The following is a 12,563-nucleotide window of genomic DNA, read 5'->3' as shown; positions in this document are numbered from 1 at the left end:
GGGAAGAACTCTAGTCTTCAAAAATGTCAATATCGGAAAGACAGAGAAGGGCTTAGGAAAACTTCCAGATTAAAAGAGTCAAACAGAGAACTAAACAGAATACCTCACCCTAGACCAGATCTTGGAACCTGCATGGGAGGGGGCGAATGCTATATGGGATGTTAGATCAAGTGACAAAACTGAAATATGGATAAGAGATTAGATGAAAATACTTACACTGATATAAACATATGAAATTGGTAGCCTGTGCTGTGATTCTGTAAGACTATCCCTACTGCGAGGAAATACACACTGAAGTGTTTAAGGGTAAAGGGGGCACGGTATATATAACTTAACCCTCAAACAGTTCAGGGAAAAAAAAGAGTTGGGGGAAGGAGAAGAAAGAAAGAGGGTGCACAATGATACTGAAATCCTAACAACGGTAAATCTTGGGAAATGGCATATGGGTGTTTTTATTTTTCCAACTTCTAAAGTTTGAAATTATTTCAAAATAATTTTTAAAAATGCATGATGTGTCAACACACAAGCATTCCTGACAAAGAAACTAGACAAAGAACCTACCCGACAATGACTGGTATACAATAAAGTTCCTAAAAAGACCACCCCCGTCTTCAGAGCCCCCCATCTTCAGCGTGAGCAGCCTCACTAGTCTGCCCCCTCCCAAAAGGCAGACTTCGAACCTGCAGCACAGTGCCTGACATACAGCAGGCGTCCCAATGTTAAATAAACGAATGAATTATGACAAAAGACTATAGACATCTATGAAAACATTTGGCAGTTGAGAAAGAGGATCATTCTCTCAAGCTGCACAGTGGATAAGACTTCCTGTGGAAAAACTCCACGATGATTATTTGGGTACTTAATTCAGGCATTACATGGCACTTTACAGGCATCACCTCGCTAAATCCAACACCACTGTGAGGGAAGTTCTATTCACATTCTCTAGGGGAGAAAGACTGGCTTAAGGAAGTAAAACACTTTGCCAAAGATCCTGTATTTAGTCACTAGAAGAGTGGGGCTGACTCCCCGGCCTCATCTTTTACCCACGTTCTAATACCTCCACAGAGCAGAATTAAAACAAAACTATGTATTCTCAGCAAGATTATACATGATTCAGTCACTGTGAAAGAGCATGGCAGACTATTATAGACGGCAAATCAGGAAGAGGGCAAGCAAGACAAAGATAAAAGAGAACAGCGGCAAGAAATACACCCAGACTTCTGAAGACGTTTTCCAAGATAATGAAAAGGACAGCAAAGATGATAATGTTTCCTTACTTTAAGAAGGAAACAAAATTATCTAGATGTTACTGAAGATTATTTAAGAGACCGTAAAGATGGCAAATGTAAAGAGAAAAAGAAAAAAAAAAGGCAAAGTTAACCAACACTTCCTTAGACCTTTTCTTTGGCCAGACTAGAGACTGACCGTGGTCAGCGTGTTCCAGTTAACACTAATTAATGTAGAACCGCAATCAGATACAGTCTCAAAACAACTTATTCCAAGTAACTGACAAAAACGAAGATCCCAAAGCTTAGTAAAAAAAGGATTTTAATTAAGTGAATGTCTTAAAAGAAAAAAAAAAAAGGAAAAGTTTTCTTCTGCGATACCACAAACGGGGGGGGGGGGGGGGGGGGGGAGTTTCCACAACATAAAAAAGAAAAAGTTATAAAACAAAGTAATACCAAAACAACTTCTTGTGGTAGTCTAAAGGCAACAACTGTCTCTTTCAGATATGCAGGATTTCAGAAAAATGACTATTCCATAACCAAGAATCCAAACAACTGGGGGCTAAATGAGACTGGAATTTATAAAGAAACGACATTTTTTGCAAGGGAAACGTGACAACGTTTACAGTCTTAATATAAGACAAAGAAAGGAAAGGAAGGAAAATTTCTCACTTCTTCATTTTCAGTGATAAGTGGGAGAAGAAAACATTTATACTTTCAACATCTATAACTCAGCATTCATAAAATAAGATTCTTAATTGCAAATTATTGCAGGAAATAAAAGGAACAGAAAAACAGAAAGGAAATCAAAAGAACCAATTTGTCTTAAAATAGCCAAGCATCTCAATAGCAACCATTAATCTCAATAGTTAAGTCTATTAAACCTTTCAAAGAATACTTTTAAAATGACACAAAATAAAAAGCTGTGAAAAGATACATTCAACTGGCAAACTAAAGCCCTATAAGGCCATATGGCCAGGCAAACAAAAGTAGCTGGTTCCTTGCATTCACCCCCTCCAAAAAAAGGCATTACACAACAGAGTAGCTTTACACTGATAAAAAGCACAACATATCAACACTGACCTGACCCACTCGCTAGAGAACAACGACAAAATATTAGTTTTGTTTATAAAAGAAAAAGTAACTACAAAGAAAAACTAATGAGAAAAACTGCAGCGGTCAATTTTATGTACATCCTGATATGTTGTGGAATCAACTAGTCAAACAACAAAAAGGACTTTGTATGAATTAATAAACACAAATACTACACCTTAAAGTCACTCTTTGTGAAAAAGAAAACTACACCGATTAATTATTGGATCAAATACAATTAGAGCAGAAATTTACATGCTTAAGTATGACTTAAAAATAGATACAGTGATTAGTTCAGATGTACACAGAGACAGTAACAAATACAACAAATTCGAGTGCAGCCAAAGCTATAATCGAAGGTAAATGTATAGTCTTAAATGTACTTTTTCTCCTTAGAAAAGTAAAGAAAACGAATTATGAATTCAACTATCTATTTCGGAAAACAAAAAAGGCAAGTAAAGGTACATAAAGATGAAAGCATAAACATACAAATCTGCCGACAGCAGGTTTTTTTCTGTGGCCCAATAATCAAGACGAGAAAACACGCGAACCCAGGAAAGCGCGGGCCCTGCAGACAGGAAGGAACCGGAATTGCCGAGAGGCCGACTGCAGCCCCACCTGGTCGGCCCCCAGGCCCCGCCTTCCGGGAGCCACACAGGAGGGCAGTTACCGGAGGGCAGTTACCGCAGGATCTCCGTCCCCAGGGAAGAGGCCCCTCTCCTCCTATCCCCACCCTCGGGCGGCGGCCCGGAACTCACCGCCCACCGCCCTGGAACCGGGAGACGGCCGCAAGTTCCAGGTGGCCCAGACCTGCGGTGGGCGGGGCCTAGGCGCAGGTGCTCGGCTCCCTCCGCGCTCCCCCACCCCCTCACCCAATCCTCGGGGTCCTACAGGTGAGCTCGCTCCCCTTTCCAAGGCTTTCCTGAGACTGCAAACAACCTCCCACCCCTGCTGGGCCAGCACACCTTTCCAGCTTCTAGATAAGAGGCAGCCTCAGGCTGCTTGGTTCTACCTCACAGCCTGCAGGCCAGCAGCCCAGGAAGCCTCCACCTGGAGCCTGACCCCTCCCCTCGGATTCCGGGGCCGTTTCAGCCACCCACCCACGCTGCCCCTCTGAACGCCGCTAGGCTGAAGTGGAGACAAACCTGGCGGTCCAGAGAAGGGCCGTGCTCGGGTAACGGGAGCGCGTTTCTGTGCCGAGGGGGCAAGAAAGTGAGGGCGTAGGTAGACCACAGATGCAGTCCTAGAGGGCTGTTTTCTGAAAATTTGAAATTTTTCATAGAAATGCTAACCAAAAAAAAATTGACCTCCTAGGGTCACACAATGCAGAATGCAGATTTTAATACCTGCATTTAGCTTTTGTATTTATCAAGTGCGTCAAAAGTGTGTGAAAGATGCAAGATTTTACACAGTACAATTATGGCAAGAATGAGCTGTGCGGACAGCACAGGGCGCCACAGAGCCAGCAGAGAGGGTTCCTGTCTGCATATACATCGACTGGCTACAGTTAAAGGGCAAACAACACACCAGTAACTTAAAATGAGGAACTTCTGTTCCCTATTTTAGAAATAATTGGATTGATACCCCATTTAGTACAGATTTCAACTGTACCACAACGGTGCACTCATGAACAAAAAGCTATAGTTACACCGACACTTCATTACATCTACTGTTGAAGGGCTGCTTGTTGGCACTTCGAGGTCTGATTATTCTGAGCTAGTAAACATGGTCAGGACATTATCAATACTATTTTTATACAAATACAAAAGGCATTCTCTGTATCAACGTTATTAAAACCAGAGGAAAAGCTTACACACTGAACTGAGCATGAGAAAATATCTTTCTTTTAAACCCAATCCTGGCTATTTAGTTTCAAAGCAAAATTGTATGTCAGATTAAATATTTACTTTATACTAGTTTTTTTATTTTTTTAAAAAAATTTTTTTTTCAACGTTTATTTATTTTTGGGACAGAGAGAGACAGAGCATGAACGGGGGAGGGGCAGAGAGAGAGGGAGACACAGAATCGGAAACAGGCTCCAGGCTCTGAGCCATCAGCCCAGAGCCTGACGCGGGGCTCGAACTCCCGGACCGCGAGATCGTGACCTGGCTGAAGTCGGACGCTTAACCGACTGTGCCACCCAGGCGCCCCTATACTAGTTTTTTTAAAAGGCAGTGTACATATTGAAGATAAAAAGAAAGTTTACGCCTAGCTTCATGTCTGTTCTATAAAATTGAGATAATAATAATAATAATAAAAACTCAACCTGGGGGATGTATAGAGATGGCCTATGGATCTAAAGTCTAGTTTCTTAGCATCTACACACTCATACCAAGTGAAAATTAGATAAGGAATATTTCTTAATTAATCTAGAAAGAAAAGCCCTGCTCCTCAAGGAAGTATAGTCTGACAGCATAGGGAGACAGCATTATATATGGGATAAAACATGGGAAGACAGGAAACCTCAGAGGCACCTGGGTGGCTCAGTCGGTTGAGCATCCGACTCTTGGTTTCGGCTCAGGTCGTCATTTCACGGTTATGGGTTCAAGCCCCACATTGCACTGTCAGTGCAGAGCCTGCTTGGGATTCTCTCTCAGTCTCAAAATGAACATATTAAAAAAACAAAAAAAAAAGACAGGAAACCTGAGTTTTATTCCCTATTCTGCTTCTACAAATAAGTAAACTTGGACAATTAACCACTAGGTCCTCACCAGCTCTCATCTGGAATTTATTAGTTTACCCGTATGAATTTCAAAGGAAGTACATGAACTACTTTTATGACTGAGCCATCCTAGAGAGTATCTAAAGAAAAGTCACAGTAAATACTGTTGGTAAATATCTTCCAAACGGGGGAAAAAAAAAAGATTCAGTCAGTTGAGACTTAAAGATACATTTGATCTATCCTTCTAGTTTCACTTGAAGCATTTAAATATTCTGTGCTTCCGTGGACAAATACTTCTAAAATTTGTTGTTTACCTGGTAGTGTACTAACTCTGCCCAGCAGGCAGAGTTGCCAGCCAACCCACAGGGTTTAGAGATGCAGAGGACAGAGCCTCAGTAAGCTTAAAGAGACCAGCATGGAACACCTCAGGGTCATAAAGATGCAAATAACAAAATAGATGGAAGAAGGGAGAATCACGGACTAAAAGACTACCCGGAAAAAGTGAAAAAAAATTGAAAATGCATCTTAAAGTTGTCATAACCAAGCAGAAAGACTACTATCTTCAGCAATGAAACAATGTCTACAAGACCTCCTCTGACTCTCAAAACCAAGAGAAACGTTAAATATCGTCTAAAAAGTAAAGATCTAATAATCACTTACTAAAACTACCACAGGGGAGGGACAATATATGAATATATACCATATGATTCCAAATATTTAATACAAGTGTACTTACACCCATAAAAATGTGATGTGCATATGAAATCACTACACAATCACCAAAATGTGTGTTTTATCTCTGAATTTTAAGTTACTGAATTTTAAACCTATAGCTTTGTGTTTTCAGTATCTTCATACGGGGCTACTACATTTCAGATAGTTTTCTGGAAAGATTAATCATTCAAAACCAATTTCTAAGCCATGAAGCACCATACATACGTTAACATGTTCATAACAGCATTTTTCATGACAGCTTAAAATTGTAAACAACCCAAAGGTTCACCAAGTGATTTGATAAACAATTTATGATATGTCCACTAACTACCAATAAAAAGGAGTCACTAATGACATGCACAAAAAATGGGGGTGAGTCTCAAACTATTAATCTTGCTGAGTTTAAAAAGCTAGACCCTCCCCCCACCAAGAGTATATACTATACGATATCATTTATATAAAACTCTAGAAAATGCAAATTAACCAACAGTGAGTGACAGCACAGTGCCTGGAAGACAGGGGCGGCGGGGGAGGGTGAACAGCTGGAAAAGAGGGTTTCCCAAGGAGCACCATGAAACTTTTAGGGGTGATGAATCTGGTCATTATGTTGGAAGGTGATGACGGTTTCATAAATGTATACACGTATAATTAAATTACAGACTTTAAATATGTGCAGTTTATTGAATATTAATTATACATCCATAAAGCTGTTGTTGTTCTTTTTTAAGTTGATGATAATGTATAGAGTTGAATAGGTATCCGATTTGTCTGGTCTATATGAAAAGCATACAGATGATGATATTTTTCTTAAAAACATAAACAACTTACTTTGCATTTCCAGCCATTGGTTGGTACTGATTTCATAACTGGTTGAAGACAAAAAGTATGATACCCTTTGTCACACGTATCACACACTAGCATCTTGCTATCTTCTCCCGATTGTCTAAAAAATAAGATAGCATTAATGATGCCTTATCTTTAAACTTATGTTTATAACATAAGTAATCATGAAAAGAATCAGTCCTAGGACCTGCCCAGTTCATAAATACCTCAGTGTCTGTTTCGTCTACGCTCAGAGAATGATAGAGGTAACCCCCTGGAGGATGAAACAGACATCTTCCTAAGGTCCCTACAGGATTATCCTTACTGAGTGCTCACCTGTGGTGAACCTGCTTTAGCCAGGTTAGGGTTCCTGCAGAGAAGGAAGGTTAAGGGAACATGAAGGACTCTGGCCTTTATTTTTTAAACATCTCAGTAAACACCCTTTCTAGGGGAAGGAGCTGTAACTGACAGGTGATGCTGCACGGGAAGGAACAAGCGTTGGCATCAGGAATCGGAAAGACATTGTCATATAATAAAAAGAGGATAGAATTTGGCATCAGACCTATGTTTGTATTCAGACTGCTGTTCCACTAGTTGTGTGACTCCTGGATAAAATTCACTTGAGTCCTCTTGGTTTCAGGTATAAAATGTGAACAAAAGACACTGAGAATTAAATATAAATTCTGGTTGAAGAGCTTAGAATATCCACTGAGCATTGGTACTAAATAAACAGGTGTTAAGAATCATCTCTTCAAAATTATTAAGAATTGTAGTCAAAAAACCTCAACTCTTTTCCCTGAATGCTCTTCTGCCCCAAAGATCGGGCCCCTGCCCTACAGCATGAGCTCTGCCTCGATTCCTGGCTATCAGCCACTCTCAGAGACTAAGAATTTACTTCAAGAGGACGGGAAAAGAAAAACTGGGGAATGCAAGAAGAAGAGTGGAGAGAGGAGCCGCTGAGTAACACCTGGGGACAAACAGAAGTAAACAGGAAGATGGGTTAGTTGGCCTCTAGTTATTTCTTATTCATTTTAACAAATTCTACACATAAAATTGCATGTTTTATCTCTTTAGCTATGTGGAAAGATCTTCGAGGAAAAGCAATCTTTCTTCAAGTTCTCTTATTCCTTCCCAAGAAACTAGGCACAGATAACAAGGTATCAAATACATGTTTGCTGATATTTTAATTTTTAACCAAAATATAAAAGCACATGGTCCTATTCATTCCACATACTTGTTAAGATATTGATGCTGACTGTTATCGAATTAAATTAGAAATAAAACAGACTGATCATGGCAGTGGTGGGCATAATTTCTCCTGTTACAAAAGTCCTTGGCTTGTAAACAATTTGAAGACTGCTATAGATGCAGATAACTTCCCCAAATTATCATGCTAATTAGTAGCAGGAGAAAAAAAAAAATCACAAAAAAGACTGGAGAAATAACCAAAGGATGGAATACAACAAATAGGAAGAGATAATCCCATTCCAAATGTTTACATGCCATACAGCAACTGTGCTTCAATATTATGGTGACCAGGGTCTACTGAAGGTAACTGTCTTCAGATATATACAGGTTTCTTTTTTTCTTTTCTTTTTTTTTTTTTAAGTAGTCTTAGTATAAATAGTTCTTCCTAGGATGGAAATTGAAACACATCACTGATTCTTTCACTCGCTCTCATATAACTTTCTGCAATTAGAAGTTTATTTTCCTATTAAGTCTCCACCCCAGTCTCTCTCAAAATTAGTTGCTTTGTTTCTCTAATGCTTCTTTTAAATTGTTAATATCATTCATTTAAAATGTCTGGCAAATTTAAATGAGTTTTTTAGGCAACCAGAGGAATTTAAAATTATGAAAATTAGTTTTTGTTTAGACTTGTTTCAAAATAATATAAATGTTAATATCTAGTAATTTTTTAAAGACATGATGAAGTCAGTGGGAATGAATATAGCTGCAGTATGAACAATCTTTATCATATTACACAAACCTTTAGCACCTAATAATAGGGTCTCTCTTAAACTCAATACACACCTTTGAGTTGAAATTAAAACTTACTTGCAGTTCTGGCACACTTTGCACTCAGGACATTGCCAACCTGCACGTTTTAATGGAGTAACCGCTATATCCAGGCACATTCCATGATAGTGCTGACCACAAGTAGTACAAAAGAACTGATCTAAGAGGTCTCCCGGGCTGTCGCACACTGCACAGTTTGCATCTTCCTTTGCTATAATTAACAGTAAAACAATGAAATTGTTGTAGAAGAGTTTAATATTTTTCTGACTTTACAGTTTAAAAATCACTTGAAGGGAATTTGCATGGTAAACCTTTCAGACACTCGATGTTATCCACATTGAACTGATATCCAATCAGAATAAGGTCTCAGTAAAAACACTAATGTATTTAGTCTAAAATTAATTACATTAAATTTAATCATATAGTTTTGACGTAGTTTATTTGTGCCTACATCTACCTGAGACCAGAGCAGTTCTTATCTAATTTTATATCCCTGGTACCAATGACGATGCTGGACACCTACTAAATTCTCAACATATGCTTGCTGAAAAGAACCAAACAGGAAAATATCAACTGAGAAAATGCCTTGCAGTGCAAAAAGAACCATTTTATTTGGATGTTAAATGTATTTTAAAATTAACAAGATAAGTCAAGAGACAATTAAGAAATGTTAATATCAACTAAATTAAGTGCTTCTTAAGCATAAACAGACTGATTTTTATTCAGATCAAATATTGGTTTTTTTAATACTAGAAAACATCGTATGAAGGAGAATATTAAAGATGGAAACTACGTATTTGTACACAAATACAAAACTTCATATACTAATTCTATATCCATCTATATTAATTGCCAGTTTGTAAAAAAGTATTAAAGTCTAGGTAATCATGGACATCCTCTACCCCCAGATATGGATTAAAAGAAATAGCACTTTTTAAGCTCTTTTACCATCTTAAACAAAAATGTAACAATGAACTGTCCTGCCAAGTACACAGTTAAACTCATGCATATTACAGTAAGAAAAATCATGTTCTAAAATCATACTAATTTGATGATATATATAAGTATGTCTACATGTGACACATACTAAATGGTTTGATTAGCTGATGATCTGAAGACTTTTAAATTGTATAGATGAACGTTTTTTTTTTCCCTCCCTTTTACTTTTTGAAGGTTTGGTCAGTCCTCTCTGGCTATAAGCCCTTTCCACCTTGTTTTTTTGCCAGTCAAGCATCTTGAAGCAGAGTAATCATCTATTCCTTTTACTTGACAAACTGGTTTTATAAGCCATAGAATCTCTAATATACAGACTTTTGCTCTTTCCTTTGGAGTCCTTTTAAAATGGTAGAAACCATTCGCAGTCCAGAACCAAGTCCTGGAGTGTACCTGGCCCTCCAGCTGGAGCCCTGGCAGCTGCACACCTGCCATGCACCTGGCGCCACCTTCAGGAGGCTACCAATGATCTATGAAATCCAATGGTTACTTTTCAGACCTCTTTTTATCCTTTGCAGCATTTACATTACTATCCACTCCCACAGTAAAGTCCCTTCTCTTGGCTTCTATGATGGCAACTTTCTCCTGAACTCCCCTCAGGTTTCCCATGCCTCCAACTCACCTCCCACGTTGGCTTCTGGACCCCTACGGTCCCTCTAAATGCTGGAGTATTTTAGGGTTTCATCCTGTTCCATGGTTTCCCTTTGCGATCAACTCCCATGATTCCCAAATCTGTACCACTAGCCCCAAACTTCCTTCTAAATTGTAAGATGTTATTCTCAAGTCTCACTGGACCTCAATAGCCAGATGTTCTAAAAATACTCAAAACTTAACACCTCTAAAATAAAACACTTTTAAAATCTAAACCTCTCCTGTTTTCCTCAATCATTCTGGGTAAAGGCAGAAACTTTAGTCTCACTATTCCTCTTCCCTGACCCAACACATCCAAGTAGACACCAATTCCTACTGAATAAACTTCCTATATATCCTTCTTCCTTCAATTTGTATAGTTCAGTCCAGCCCACTTTGCCTTGGTTAATTACAGTATCTTCTAAATGGATCCCTGTTGACGGATCTGACCTTCTCGCTAATCATCTACACATCTCGAATAAGTTTTCAAAATTGTGAATCTAATTGTTACGTCCTGCTTAAATTTTTATCAATACCCACCTTTTCACCTAAGAGGAAAAAAAGTAAAACTTTTCTAGCATAAAGGGGAGAGGGGGGGAGCCCTTACCTCCCTTTCCAGTGAAATCCGAGGACCACGCACTATTCCTGGTGACAACAAGCAGCTTGCTATGCACGTTAACACACATGCTGTTCAGTGCCCGTGTGCTCATATACATCATTGTCACTGCTTGAAATTTTGTCCCTTTACTGTGCCCCTAACCCTTTCCAAAGAGGCCTTCAAAACTCTGCTCACATAGCCCTGAATATCTAATGTTACCACACCTAAATATCCATTTAGTTGTTGAGTATACCTTTTCCCCAAATGCTGAGAATAAATGTTATAAAATCAAGTGATTATAACACAATATTATGAACACTTAAAGGGTAGGGACCTTATCTTTTTCAACTTTGTATCCTCTTTTATTAAATAGGTCTTAAATCACTTTTAAATGACTCTTTGACCGGCATTTAAAATAAGTCATTAATCTAAAAATGGAAATGTCATAAATTAGTTCATTTTTGATAGAAATGACATAATAGGGTCAACTTTTTTTAATACTAAAAGAGAGTGCCAATATTTAGTCATTCAAGCTATGTACATTTAAAAACTAACCTTTTATTTTTTTTGCCTACTCAAAACTTACAGAAATTGAAGCAAATACTACATTCTGAGGATCAGACACTACTCAGTTCATCTTTCTACTGTAAACATGCAGGGAACACTGTGTGAAATGCTTCTGTGAAACATTCCAGAGTTTGCTGTTCTGACACTTAACTTGCCATGGTAGCTACTGGTCACATGTGGCCACTGAGCAACGGAAACGTGATTGTCCAAAGTGACATGTGCTATGCATTTAAACTGCACCCCAGATTCCAAAGACTTACTAGGAAGGAAGTAATGTCAAATATCAAAAATTTTTACTGCTTACATGTTAAAATATCAATATTTTGGACACACTGGATTAAATGTGTTTTTTTCTGAACTGTAATTTAACATTTTTAGCATGAATACTAGAAAAACAGTACTTACATTGCTCACGTCCTATTTCTAGCGCACAGCACTGTGCACCACACTAAGCAAAGCCCATTCTACACTAAGATAACCGTGTGCATCGCTGCGGCAGAAATTACTATGACAGTTGACAGCAGTTCCTTAATGACAACACGATCATGCTGTTTTGATTAGTATGGATCACTGGTAATAAATGAGACAAAGAAACACATCCACATGATACACTCAGTCTAAAAACATTTACCATGCGTTATGTAAAAATAATAACAGAAAAAAGCACTACGTCAAGAAATGAAGTCGGCTTCAACCATTTCCCCATTCAGGGAGAAGACAAGTACAGAAATACTAAAAGAGGCTTTTGGAAGTCATGCAAAAGATGCTATTACTGGACAGCTTAAGTGTCATGTGAGAAATAAGCATATAGACATATACATACATATATGTCCGCAAGCCACAGGGAAACTAAGTTTGAAGCAGTAATTAAACAACTAGGTGAAACGTTTCTTTAAGCAATTGAAAAAGCAGAAGGGATGGAGTGAAAGACTAAAAGCTAAAGCTAACTTGAGAGAAAACAGGAGTTAAATCCAGGTCAATGTGGCTCCCGAGATCAAGCTCTTCACTAATGGATATTTCCTCCCACCGGAAGGACAACCAAGGGGAGGAATGTCTGCGCAGGTACAAAGGGGAGAAGGAAAGTGCCAGCAGAGGCACACAGCGAGGAGACTAACTGATGCAGGAGGAGCGAGAAGAGAGCAGGAGAAACAGAGCTGTGGACAAGGTCATTTCCAGTGACAGCGGTGACAAGAGAAGAGACGGAGGAAAAGATGAGAACACTGGGCCTACGTGAGAAGACCCT

General features: G+C 38.7%; 1 protein-coding gene and 1 long non-coding RNA gene across 7 annotated transcripts in view; one reads left to right on the top strand and one right to left on the bottom strand.

The window, feature by feature from the left end:
• KMT2C (lysine methyltransferase 2C) overlaps positions 1-12,563 on the bottom strand; it is a 288,984-nt gene that overhangs the window by 113,250 nt on the left and 163,171 nt on the right. For all 6 annotated transcript variants that reach the window (XM_086685695.1, XM_086685705.1, XM_086685722.1 and 3 more), the window contains 2 exons: positions 8,572-8,743; positions 6,523-6,637 (listed from right to left, as the gene is read on the bottom strand). In XM_086685695.1, the coding sequence (XP_086541821.1) occupies positions 6,523-6,637; positions 8,572-8,743 (287 nt within the window). The remainder of the gene's footprint in view (positions 1-6,522; positions 6,638-8,571; positions 8,744-12,563) is intronic.
• LOC147582931 (uncharacterized) lies at positions 3,080-7,663 on the top strand. The gene is made up of 3 exons (XR_015243803.1): positions 3,080-3,211; positions 7,336-7,515; positions 7,591-7,663. It is a non-coding gene; the product is annotated as an uncharacterized LOC147582931 (long non-coding RNA).

Source organism: Puma concolor, chromosome A2, assembly GCF_028749965.1.
Source record: "Puma concolor isolate L17-30 chromosome A2, mPumCon1.1.hap2, whole genome shotgun sequence".
Classification (NCBI taxonomy): domain Eukaryota; kingdom Metazoa; phylum Chordata; class Mammalia; order Carnivora; family Felidae; genus Puma; species Puma concolor.
The sequence above is the reverse complement of the archived record's forward strand: the minus strand, read 5'-3'. Positions and strand labels throughout refer to the sequence as shown.